Source organism: Propithecus coquereli, unplaced genomic scaffold, assembly GCF_000956105.1.
Source record: "Propithecus coquereli isolate 6110/MARCELLA unplaced genomic scaffold, Pcoq_1.0 Scaffold98, whole genome shotgun sequence".
NCBI lineage: Eukaryota > Metazoa > Chordata > Mammalia > Primates > Indriidae > Propithecus > Propithecus coquereli.
Genome location: NW_012156173.1, coordinates 6,374,994 through 6,388,884, shown reverse-complemented (window position 1 = coordinate 6,388,884; position 13,891 = coordinate 6,374,994). Strand labels below are relative to the sequence as shown.

General features: G+C 38.0%; 1 protein-coding gene across 1 annotated transcript in view; it reads left to right on the top strand.

The window, feature by feature from the left end:
* MAP3K5 (mitogen-activated protein kinase kinase kinase 5) overlaps positions 1-13,891 on the top strand; it is a 223,398-nt gene that overhangs the window by 133,096 nt on the left and 76,411 nt on the right. Inside the window, exons 9-11 of the mRNA XM_012665176.1 lie at positions 50-209; positions 1,824-1,977; positions 6,590-6,697. Of these exons, the coding sequence (XP_012520630.1) occupies positions 50-209; positions 1,824-1,977; positions 6,590-6,697 (422 nt within the window). The remainder of the gene's footprint in view (positions 1-49; positions 210-1,823; positions 1,978-6,589; positions 6,698-13,891) is intronic.

Here is a 13,891-nt window from a genome sequence, read left to right as displayed (position 1 = left end):
GCCTATCTGCGATGTGTTTGTCACATTCTGCTTTCTGTTCATCTTCTAGGGGTGAAGCTAAGTAGCCTTCTTGGTAAAAAGGGAAACTTGGAAAAACTGCAGAGCTACTGGGAAGTTGGATTCTTTCTTGGGGCCAGTGTCCTGGCCAATGACCATATGAGAGTCATTCAAGCATCTGAAAAGCTGTTTAAACTGAAGACACCAGCATGGTAATAGTCAGCTGTTAGCTGTTGATACAATTATTATTAATAAACAGCTCCATGTGGTTCCCATATTATATTTATTGAACTGACAATTAAATTATTTTATTTGCTTATGGAATAAAATGCAGAATCTAGAGGAAAATGTGATATTCATAAAGAAAATGTGTTGAAGGTAGGTTCTGATGACTTTGGACATAGGTCGTGTCAGCTGGTCACTGACACAGCCTTCCCTACACATTGACCTGCCCACGCTGGCCAGTGCTACACACACGAATCATGCTGGGGCCATGCATTTTGCACCTACAAATGTGATCACTGTGATCTTTCTAAAATGGGTGTCTGACCCTTCCCCTCCAATGAAATCCTTAAATCAATATAGTCTAATTGTTCCTCACAGCCTAAGGGATAAAGTCCATCTCCTTGGCTTGGCAAACAAGATTTGCCCTTAGCCATTCCAGCCTTGCTATTGTCACACCCCTAGTTTACGCTGCTCTCTCCTCATGCCCAGCGTGCCACACCGGTTTCGTGCACGAGTGTCGGAGCATCCGCTGAGTGTGCCTCTTGCAGTGCTCTCGCCCTGGAGAACACTCATCCAGCATGTCTGCTCATGAAGCAGACCCTGACCTAAAACCCTTCCTCGCACCCAACTCCCGTCTTTCTTGTTTCTGTCCTTCTTTAGTTGCGCCTCTCCCGATACTGATGATGTAGCTTTTTTAGTCGTATCTCTAATTATATCTCCATTGATATTTATTCATGGTGTTATAACACTTTTTTACATTTGTCTCCATGGCACTATGTGCAACTTGAGAACAGAGGCTGTACTGACTATACCATGTCCACAGTAGGCATTCAGCAAATTATAGGAAATAAATGAACCAATAAATGCATGCATTCCACTCAGCCAAATTTGCTGTTTCTTTATGATACCTGCTCTGATGGCAGAGTTTTAAGTTTCGTGGTTCCGCTAACAAGAAGACAGGCACTATTTTCTGCAGTATTACTAATAGCTGCAAAACGGTGCTTTAAGTTTCCACTAACTTAATTTTTATGGAATGCTACCTTCCATATTTATAGTCTACAAAGTTCCTGCATAGCCATTATCTTGTATAATTATCTTGTTTCTCATTTTCCCTAACTTTTTCCTTTGAGGCACCATCTGTCTTATTAGGTTTGAGGATATCTGTATAATATGTAAGCTGAGTTGCTTCAGAGCAAAATAAAGATCTCTTATCAAGGGTCTAGTTAGGAAAGCTTCCTCAAAGAAGCATGTTTACAAACAAATGCATAAACCATTTCTTTGAATAGAATATAGGTATTTTAAAATCGATGTTTTAAGTAGTTGTATGGCCCCAGTGCAAGTTACTAAAGCCTGCTAAGCCTCAGTTTCTCATCTCTAAAATGGTGATAAAACAGCGTGTGTTATTGAGTTTTTGTGAGAGATAAATAAGATAATATATGAAAATACATGATATATAATAATTAATGAAAAATTTTTGGTGAATCTGAATGCATAATTATTAATGCCATATACAAATCAGGTTTAAAGAATAAAACTGGGATACATGGGAATAGGTGGTTCTACATTTGTCTGTTACATGTTTTGTATCTTTTAATTCTCAGGTACCTCAAGTCTATTGTAGAGACAATTTTGATATATAAGCATTTTGTGAAACTGACTACAGAACAGCCTGTTGCCAGGCAAGAACTTGTGGACTTTTGGATGGATTTCCTGGTGGAGGCCACAAAGACAGATGTTACTGTAGTTAGGTTTCCAGTGAGTACTCTTCATCTACATCTAAGTACATTTCTGTATTGTTCCTTTATTTAAAGAACATCTTGCTCTGTGATTGTAACAGTACTTGTGTGCTAATTGTCGTGCCCTAAGACTGCAGTCATCTGGTTAATGTATGTATTTTCTTCAAATTTGTTTGCTTTAGCTTGCTTTTTAAAATAACCTCTCAAAGTCAGAGAAATGAGATACATTTTTATGTTTTTGGCATGGAATTTGGTTGGTTCCTTTTGATAAGTGGTAAAGTGTGCTCCCCAAGCAAGGAAAAAATTGTCTCTTGGGTTAGCCCAGTAGTCTAGACATCTCTTCAGACCTGACAGATGGATACTTTTAATTAATACTGTGGTTTTGTTGATGTCATCTTAGTATTGGACTCACCTGTGTTGTTGTTCCGTCTCTACCAGCCATTACCTTCGTGAGTCAGAGCTATATGTAATATCGCCAATCACTATTTATAATGCTTTAGACCATAGGAAATGATGACTAGTAGTTTCTGGTCTGCAACTCATTTTGGCTGCTCTCTAGCAGATTTGAGCTATATATATACAAATACACATGTATATGCACACATATATATTTAAATGTATAACACACACACACAAACACGCACACACCTTTTAAAATATATTGCTCATCTTCTCAGCTGGTGCCTTCCCCTGGTAGTTCTCAGAGTACCGTGCAAAGCAGTATGGCTTTGGCATCCAGTTCAAGAACTGGCAACGCCCTGTGTGTACAAATTTCTTCCCACGTCAGAGTGATGCTGTAAATCTCTCTCTGTTAGAGCTCTCTCATCTCTATCTTCCATGCTCTGAGGTGATGACAATTCTCAATTCTTTTTGTAAAATCTAGTTTTCTAGTTCTTGTTGATAGGATCATTGGCTTCATTTAATTAAATCCATGCTTCCATGAACATGCTTTACTCTTCCTTCCAGATGAAGCATTCAGCTCAGCAGTATCTTTCATCGAAAGCCTCTCAAATGAAAACGTTTCACTTTACTCTCCAGCCTAGATGATGTGTGGCCTAGGAAAATACTTATCTTAGGGCGAGCTGGCAGCTTGCCTCTAGTTGGTGCTCTGAGTAGCAGTAGATACGGTGGTGAAAGAAGAGAGCACAGAAGTCAAGTATTTAATTGACTGTTGACTTGATTGACTAGAAAATTGGTTATGAAGGGAAGCCATTCATATTAGCCACTTTGAGCTAATTTAAATTAGTTTAATATGAATTAGTCTGTCATGATATAAATAAGTGAATGTAAAAAAGTAAAATCAGAAAATGTTAAGCGAGAATTTAGGGGAATATAGGTATTAACTCCAGGTTAGAGCAGCATTCTTAAGCAAGGGACCTATAAGCCCTAAAGGAAAAAATTAACCAATTTGATTTCATTAAAAAATGGAAATTTTTGTTGAATAAAATACACCATAAACATGCCAAACAGGAAACTGCTAGACTGGGAGAAAATATTTAATACAAATTTTGCTAAATGATCAATTTGCCTAATATAAAAAAAAAAAAAAACTCTTACAAATTTGATAAACAAAAACAGAAGAAAAAAATGACCAAATCATATGAAAAGATAATTAACCTCACTGGGTAGTCAAGAAAATGCAAATTAAAAGGAGACACATTTTTTGCCTGTTGGACTCAAAGAATCAAAAAGTTTTACAACAGTTGGCAAAGCTATGGGGACGTGGGCATTTTTAGAGATTCCTGGTGGCATAGGAATTGCTAAATATTCTGGGAAATCGTCTAGGAAGGACAACAGGATTGCATAAAGGATCATGGAGACTTCGACCTTATTTACAACATTTCATTTTTTTAAAAAAAGTATTGAAGCAAATATGGCAGTGTATTAACACTTTTGCTGTTTGAGGCTGGTTGACACATAGTTGTTTGTTGTATTATCTTACAAACACATTTATAGCATATTGTTTGATTTTTTTTCAGCAATCCATTTCCTTCTTGGAACTTTTTGGCTTATTTTGGGATTATCTTTTTGTGAAAAGACTAATGTGCAGTGTTTCCCTACTCATCTCTAAATACTGCTCCTACATCAGAATTCATAACTTGGGTACTCAAAATTTCTTTCCCAAAGTTTGTTATTAAACAGAGTGCAGGATTGTAGTTTTCTAGCTTTTCTTAAGTTGAGCCTTCTTACAGTTACTTCATCTTTTGTGAATTCCAGAAAATGTAAATCTACCAAGAAGCTCTAAATGCAATGGAAATTGCTTTAGGATTAACCACTTGAATGTTTTCTTGATTTTACATGTATGACACAGCACTGCAGAAACTGCAAAGATGTCACTTAGAAAATAAAGCAATATGGACAGTTTTTAAAAATCTTAATATAGATCATAGTATAGCAGAAAAACAAGATCAATATTTGGGTAATAAATTGTGACCACTCCTGAAATTTGCCATGCATGCTCCACCACATGAAAAAAGGCAGCCTTCTAGTACCTGTGGTGCTCTCTCAGTCACTGCAGCTTGTCATGCCCTTGGCATAGCATCTTCCGTGGCACACATTATAAAGGCTGCAGTAGGTCTTGATTAGTATGATAATATTATCCTTCTTTTGAAGTGGATGAAATATTAAATAAAATCCAGGATGGCCTATATTATAAAATTTTTAGTTTGATTGTTTCCATTTATCTCACTACCATATTCATTCTCATTCTTCCAAGAAATAACCATGACCCTGGGCAAAAGAAAGTTAAAAGTTTATTTGGGAAATTATTTGAATGGTACTGTTTATTATTATTTGTGTTCAGCTCGATTTATTCTCCTTTTCCTTACCTGTCTTCTTCATATATTTTCTTTCCTTCTTACAATGAAAAATTTGGAGACCATCAACTCATCACCTGATGTCAGGAGAGAGAAAGAAGAGTGTGGTGCTTTTGAAGACTCTGAAAAAACTTAGATATATAACTCTAGTTAATATCTACTCATCATAGGCTTTTCTGTCTTCCTTTTTGCTTCAGATACATGAAGTTAGCAGTTAATTATAATGTTAACGAATGTAAAAGACTAGAAGCTAAAAGCAAGAATATGTGTACTCTTACGTGTGTTGTATCTAGCTTTACGGCTTTATCAAATTGCCTCCTTTTCCTTGTTTTTTAGCAGCCTTTCTGTGACCTCTGTAATGGGTGCTACAAATTCCTCACATTTTGTCATTTCAAAGGCAGAGCAAAGGGCTCAGCAAACATTAGACAATGATAATTGTTATTACAAGCTTGTTTTAATTCCTTGTGCCAAGTTAGGAACACATTGTTCAGATTTTATCTATTAGAAATGTTTGAGATCGGGCACAGTGGCTCATACCTGTAATCCCAGCACTTTAGGAGGCTGAGACAGGAGGATCACTTGAGGCCAGGAGTTTGAGACCAGCTTGTGCAACATAGTGAGACCCCCATCTCTACCACACACACACACAAATTAGCTGAGCATGGTGACATGCACCTGTAGTCCCAACTACTTGGGAGGCTGAGGCTAGAGGATCACTTGAGCCCGGGAATTTGGGGTCACAGTGAGCTATGATTGTACCACTGCACTCCTGCCTGGGTGACAGAATAAGACTTGTCTCTAAAACTAAATAAAGATTAGTTCTAAAGGTAATTTCCTTGAGTTTTAAGCGGTGGAGTAGAAATAACTATTATGGCATCTCTGACAGTTAAGCATTAGCTTTGCTTTGCTTTGCTTTTCTCTTTTCTTTTCACATTCCCACTGAAGTCTGCACAGGGTATTTGGGCTGGGTCTGTACCAATTATAGCATCTGTACCAATTATTGCACCTTTGAAATCAGATCATGTTTGGTATTTTAATTATTTGCTTCTAATGTGAGATATCAGTAATAATATCAATACATAACGCAGTCCTTTGATGTAGATTCTCAGTTCACTTATCATATACCCCTCATACATCTCCAGAACAGGAGCAAATTTTCTTTCTTTTTTTCCTCACAGGACTGAATATATCATTATTAAAGTTGCCAATTTTCTCTTGAAGGCAGTGCAAAGACATTTTTATTATGTTATGCAGCTAAGTCCATTTCTTTGATTCATATACAAAACTCTTTCAATAATCCAGATTATTTCTAAATCCATTTACGTGGTTATGAAAAACATATTACTGTATCTTTATGATAAAGTGTGACAGCTTAAAACCTAAAATAAGTATGTGACATTCTACACATGGAATCTTTTCTGTGTACAGGATTAATTTGTTTTACCACGTTTCTGCTTTTCTTTGACACATTTATAGTTATAGAAATAGCTTATGTTGTACATGATGAAATATAAGATTTTTTAAACTATCAGTAGTAGATTCCCTGAGGATAGCAGAACTAATATATGGACTTCAAAAATTTATTTCCCAGTTTGTTCACAATATAAGCTGATGTATTATTGAACTTTGTGATAATTGTATAATGCCATAAAATGCTCAAAGGACTCATAGGAATGATAACAATGAAAAGTTAAAAGGGTTTACTCTAGCAACAGATTCAGAGCCTTATCTGTAGGTGCTGGGGTGTTAATAACATCTCTAAGTGGTTTAAACCTTAAGTCACTAATATTAGTTTCTTTGCCTTATCTTTTCAAGGTATTAATATTAGAACCAACCAAAATCTATCAACCTTCTTATTTGTCTATCAACAATGAAGTCGAGGAAAAGACAATATCTATTTGGCATGTGCTTCCTGATGACAAGGTAAATTGTTCAATTATTAACACCTAAGAGCACTAAGAAGGAAAAAACTTTATACCCTTCTAGTAGTTACATATTCCAGCAAATGTCTGCCTTCTTTAAGAAGAAGTAGCTTGACTGTGTATGTATCTTGGCATAAATATATTCTGTATTATAAAATTTGTTAGATTTGAATTATGAATTTTACTCAATAGGAAATAATTGAACTATTTGGATTTTTAGTGTAGATGGCATAACCATCCAAAGGGTACTCAAAATTGGAATATTTCTGTTTTGTAAATTCATGCTATAAATTAAATTATGTACCAAAGAACTAATACTTAAAATATATGATGTAAAAGATACATGTCTTAATTTTAGAAAGCCTGTCAGAATAGTGCCACCTTTAGTCTTACACTGGTACCATTATAGTTTTCATTACATCTGGCCGTTTGGTTATTTAAGTAGCTGCTAAATATCAGATTAGCCAGTGACTCAATGTGCTGTGCGTAAAATGAGGTGGCCTGTGCTACCACTTGTTTTCAGAAGCATCTTAAACACTCTTGTTTCCGCTTATGGCAGTCGTATGGATAAACCTTTCCTCTTCTGTAGTCATCAGTTTTAATGCATTTACAATCATCCTACTATTTTCAAAAAATAGAAGCTTTTCAGAACCTGACTCCAGTCCATAGGATAAACACAGAAATGAGAGGTCTTGTGAAAAAATAGTTTATTTTTCCTCGTAATTGTTTTCCAAAATATCCTTATAATTTTCTTTAAACATCATTCATTCACTTACTCATTTAGCAAATGTTTATTAGCACTTATTCTGTGCCAGGCACTGCCAGGCACTGTGTTAGACCTGAGGGAAACAGCTGTGTACAAAATAAGTGAAATTCCTGCCCTCGTGTTGCTTACTTTCTACTTAGGGAGGTGATAAACCAGTAAATAAAGTGTACAGGTGCATTCAGTGGTGATAAGGGAACAATAAAGCAGGAAATGGAATCAAGAAATACATATGGGAGTATGGAATTTTTAAAATGTGGGCTTTGAGTCAATAGACTGTGTTTTAATCCTGTGTTTAAATCCTGTCACTGCCCCTGGGCAACTTGGCTTCTCCAAGCTGCAGTGTCCTCATCTGTAGAATGAGATAATATTCACCTCAAAAGGTTGTTGCGAAAGTTAAATGAAATAATGTAGGTAGAGTGCATTTCACAGAGCCTGGTATATAATGAATGCTCAGTGTATTTTAACAGTAACAATGACAACAATAATAAAATACTTGCAGTGTACATATTACGTGGGCTAAACTCTAACTTTGAAACCCCAGAATTTAATCCTGTTTTGCTCTTTAAACGAAGTGGGAGTAATCATTTGGGAGACTGTTGGTGTTCTATTAGGGCACAAACCTGGCTCTGCATCAGAATTATCTGCAGTATCCTGGATACCAAGAAACCTACTGGGTTGGAATCTTTTATACTTAGAGTGAAACTTGGGTATATGCATTTTTATGAAGATGAATCTGTGATTCCAATGTGTAGCCATGGTTGGGAACAACTTTAATAGGGGATGTAGGCATATCGCATTCTCAATTATAGTAGCTGAAGAAGAATCATTACATCCTTGACTTTATGTCTAAGCTGGTTTCTGGGGATGGTGCTTTTTCAAAGTGTGGTTCCCTGGAACACCAGCATTAGAATCACCCAAGGAATTGGTTGAAAATGCAGATTCCTAGTCTGCATGTCAGACCTACTGAGGAGAGTCTCTGAACTCATATATGTGAACCACCACTTTAGGAAATTCAATGGGAAAACCAACACAGCATGTCTAGTCTGTAATCTAACAAGAGGACTATCCTGAGCTCTGATGTGTCCAAGTCTGTTGGGACAGATCCTTCCCAGATGTCAATCACGGCCAGGCCCTGTGACCTCTATCAAAGTGGCAAGGAGTCACCTGTCCTAGTGCTATGCTTTCTAGAAAAGGCAACGTCTTGTGTTCAAAATAAGTAGATAGATACTGAGCAGCACTCAGAATGCATTTTTATTTATATTTTAAGTTGCTGTGTTTGGATAAAGTTGGTCATGTTAAGTCTGGTCATGTTTAGCAGGCACCCTGAATGTTGGTAACATGAAATTTCATAATATGCATGGAGAAAAACATCCATTCTCAGCATCAAATCTATCTGGTAGCACTGAAGAATACCTAGTAGCATTTCTCAGAACTGTGGTCTTTCGCAGATCCCAGTTTGTGAAACAGTGTCCTGGCTAACACTTATAAACAGTCTTCAAATGGCTACACCAGAATTTTAGAGGCACTCTACTAATAGGTTGAGGTGACAAAGGATCCTCACCCAACAAGCCACCAGTTACACGTGCCAATATTTGCCACCATGAGCAGATCCAAAAATTCTTTTTCATTATTAGGAGTGCCAGTTATACAGATAAACACTTAAAAAGTCACTTATGATACTATTAATAACTTATTCATAACAGAAAACTTCCTTGATAATGGACTTTTATGACAGCCTTCCAGCTAAGATGCAGTTGTCCATTATACTCACTATTGTGGTGAAGTGACAGAGGAAAGACTTTGAAGGAAGTTGCTGGTCCAGCAACCCTACCAACAATATTTCTAACATGGAAGTTAAAGGGACCTCTCCTGGAGTGTCATGTTACGCCTGAGGAAAGCACTGCTGAGATATTAATAATAGTAGAGCAAATCAGTCTACAAGCATTTTTTGAGTTCTATGGACTTTGAGATTGTGCTTTGAGATTTTCGGGGGAGGACTCTATGGGCTCTTGGTCTGTGACGTTCAGTGAGGAGGAAGATGAGGGTGGCATGGAGTCCTCAGTGAAGGCTTCCTAAAGGAACTGGACCCTGGACTTTGGCTGTGGGTAGGACTAGAAGAGATAAAGGGGCAAGGAAAGAGAAACCAGGCTGGAAGAATAAGGCAGAATTCCAACCACGGACCAAAGTGAAAGTGAGCATGAGAAGTTCAGGGGCCGTGAGGAGCCTGACTTGACTCACGAGGGGGAACGTGTTGAGGGTGGTGGGAGATATAGTTGGGTGGGCAGGATAACATAAAACTACAGAGTGCTACATGAGCTAGGAAGAATTTAGACATGTGTTGATAGGAAACAGAGCATCACTGAAGTTTCTTAAAATCTGGTAGCTGGCATGAAGGCAGAACAGAGTACTAGTTAGGAACCCAGGATCAGTGTCAAACTGCATAGGTGTGAAGGCTGATGTTATCTCTTGGTGCTTTCTGACCTGGGCGATACACTTAAACTCCTCATGCTTTAGTTTCCATATATATAAAATGAGAATAACAGTACCTCATAGAATTGTTATCAAGATTACATGAGATGATGAATGGAAATCATTTAGCACAGTACTAAATGACAGGGAACAAGTGCCCCATAATGGTTGCTATTATAGCTATAAGATTTAGCTGGCCTTGACATTAGAGGTCTGTAGTCTTGGACTTCGGAGGGTCACAGAGAATATTGTTGGAGGAGCTAGCTAAATATGAGACAAGCAGAGACTTTAGAATGGGATAAGGTGATTGTGACTGCAAAGGAACAGATCATTTGGAAAGAAAAATGTGTGGCATAATCACTGATTAGGAAGAGGAACTCAGAAAAAGGTGTAAATATTAGGTGACTCAAATTTTGACTGCATTGATAATAGTGGTAGAATAATTAGAAGGAAAACCTGAATTGTAGAGGAATTGTAAGGAGTTTCATTTTGGATTTGTTTAAAGAGTTGGAACTGATGGCATGACTCCAAGTAGAACTGTCCATCAACCATGTTGAGAGTAATCCATATAACTATATGTATACATATTGTTGATATTGCTTTAAACTACAGTGGATTATTTACATTGTTTTAAAGTATAATCATGTATGTTTTCACAAGCTGAAGTATAGTAATCAACCAGTTGAAACTGGAAAAACTTACAGAAGTTGGGAGACGTGAACATTACAGAGAGCAGAGCAAGACTAGGAGAGCAGATTTTCAAAGGCTTGATTGGAAAGAGCAAGGTTATCCAAGGATACTTGGAAACAGAATGGCGCTAAAGGAATTAGTGATTAGCAAGGCCTGGAGAGTAAGTGGAGAGCCAGAAGAATTTGGAAAACAGAAAAAGAACAGAAAGTGAGCCAGAAAGTTTTTGGAAAATGAGTACTATTTCCAGCTATTTGTTACTGTTTTCTCCTTCCTGGAGGTTCTTCATTCAGTAAAGAGAGCCTTGTGTTGATTCTTGTGACAATTGTAGAGACAATTTTTATATTATGCTAATAAACAAATATATTAGCATATACACAAGGGCATTAAGAAGGGTTACACATTTAGCCTGTGAATTGTCCTGTTTCTGTTTTCACCATCTTTTGATCAAGAATTACATTTGCATTGTCCCCATTCCCTATAACCTTTTTTCCTAAAAATTATCCTTGTTCAAAAGTTGAAGCTTTCTTGTATCAGTTTCTGTTTTGGATTTATGTTGATTGCTTTGCAAACCCTTGTTCTAGCCACAATATATTCTTTACCACTGCCATTTTCTCTATTTTTTAAAATAGAAGTGGTCAAATTGGAAGGAGAACAAGCAATGAAAATAAGAAACTTTATTAATACAACGTTAGTTTAAAACAACTGAAAAACTATAATTAACAGATAAACAACCAGTTTAACAGGTCTTATGTTAAACAGGAAATGGACTCTCATAGAATGTTTAAAAATTTTTTTTCCTGGAAGTAGAATGGAGAATGTTGCTTTTCATTTATCCTATTTATTTCTTTACTCACCCCTTCTCTCAGTATTTTCACTCTAAAATTTGGAATGAACAATTCTATGAGCTAGGATATACATTATGCTGCAATTTTTAAAACGTTAAGCACCTTATATAGCAATTCCCAATTCCCAGGGATATTTAGAGGGCTACTCTACATTTGGGGGCAAAATGAATGAAATCCCAATCTTTTAACAGTTCTTCCATTGTTCAGTCTATGGTTGTTGCTTAAAGTAAGTTAGTACTTAAAGAAAGTCTGCATGTGTGCAATGAAAGAAAAACCTAGAGTGATCAAGAGAGGTTATTTGCAAGATATTTTAAACGGTTATTTAGAAGTTCCCCCTCTAGGGTCGAAGTTTAGGCACCCTTTGGCCTATCTGGTGGCTTGTAAGTGGGAAGGACCCGGGCTGACTCCCTCCCTCCCTCCAGCTCCAGCCAATGCCACTCAGAGAAGACCCAGGAAATTTATTAGGGGAATATGTTTACCCCAGATACTAGATTATGAGGATATGATGCTCTTGTGCAGTGAGGATGCCTTCAGCTACAAAATTCCCAACTAAAAGCAGCTTAAGTAATAAGGAAATGGTATTTCACATTACAAGAAATTCCAAGGTGGGGTCATTCTAAGGGTGATTGAGTGTCAGAATTCTGAGTCGGCTTTGCTGTGCACTCTTAGTTTTCCTCTCATGGCCTTAAATTGCTGTTCCAAGCATCGCCTCACACAGACACATCCCCCGCGGGAGGGGAGGGTCCTCCTTCATGCCCAAAGTCGTGTCACGTGACCACGCCTAACCCAATCACCAGCGAGGGAAATGGACGTAGCATGGGCGATTTAGACTAATCAATTTCACTGTCCCTAAACATTACCACCAGAACCCGGACAAAATTCATTTTGTGTTAACAAAGGGGAAGGAGGGAATGGCCATCACCTAGGAAACCAACAGTGCCTACCATAGTATAAGTCTTGCCGCCTTAAGTCAGTGCAGTATTAACTCCCAGTTTCTCTCCTTGTCCTAAGTGGCGCAGGGGTCTGAGGCTGACCAGCTTCTAGAAAATGGTGCTGATTAAATGAGGTCGAGTGCTAGTTTGGGGCCAACGGGGCTAATTATCACTTCAGCTCTACCTCTGGCCGTGCCTGTTTCCCTGGTTCCCGGACGGGTCCGAGGAGCCTTCAAAGCACCTGTTGGCTTTGTAGCTCACCAGCGCCTCCGTGTGGTGGGTCCCGCCAGCAAGGTGGGTGGGGAGGGAGGCCTTCTTCCAGTCGCTCACTCTATCTCAGGCCCGGGCTTTACATCACTGAAATGGAACGTTCCCTGGCAGCACTGGCAACTTTTCAGGAAGCTAGCATTCTGGAAATGCTCCACCCCTTTCCTACAAAACCAGCCCAGTCTATCTGGAAAATCTTTCCTTGGCTGCTCCCAGAACAGGGCTGATGGAAGATGGATTTTACCAGTGCTGTCTTGTTGGTGTTTGTCGGTTGCTGTGTTCAGTAGCTGGTTTACACACTGCCCTAGCAACTCTGCCCTCGACTCTCACCTCCTGATCCTGGGCATGGTCTTGGAAAGCAGCTCAGTTGCAGGCTCTGAGGATAAGGCTGCATTGTACGCAAGTAGTGTACAGGTAACAGCTGCAGCTGCCGGGTCACATGTATATTTAGAAGTTCACCTGCGGCCAACAAGATTTAGAAACAGCTTTCCAAATTACCAGCTGGGGCTGCAGGCTGCTATTTTAATTTACTCCCTCTAGTCTGGTTAAGAGAGCCACATGCCATGAGTAGTTTTTTATGGTGTCTTCTCTCCCTGGACTTCATGCACAACAAAATTCACTCTGTGTCAATTTAGAACACATCCCCATGACCTGACTGATGTGTATTGAAACTAGTTTTCAAATAAATCTATATTGGACTTGAGAGGATCTATTTTTATTTTAAGTTCCATGGCCCTAGCAAAGAAATAAGGGCTGTGGATACAAATTGTGGCTTTTTGAGTTGCTTTGGCCAAGAAGATAGTTTTGGGCTTCCTCAGAGCCCAAAGACTTCTTAACCCAGTTTGCTAGCACAGGCAAGACCTCAACCTCCTGGCAGTGGGTGTGTGAGAGCTTATTTTCCTGGTTGTTTTACATTTACAGAATTGAATTTCAGTGTGAGTTTATTACTGTACAATACTTGCTAAACTTAGACACGTGTATCAACTGCTTTATTTCTATAGAAATATTTATGCTACCAAGTTTATATTGTTGTCAGGCATTTTTACAGGGAATGTGATCCATCTTGTAATTTATTTAAAGACATGAATTTGATAATAATTTCAACTTAGCTTTAGTCATAACCTCAAGAAATAAATTTCCACTTTTTTCATCTTGGCCCTGAAAATCACCCATGTTTATCATGTGATAAGCAAATTTTAAATGTTTGAACTTTATTAGTATATTGA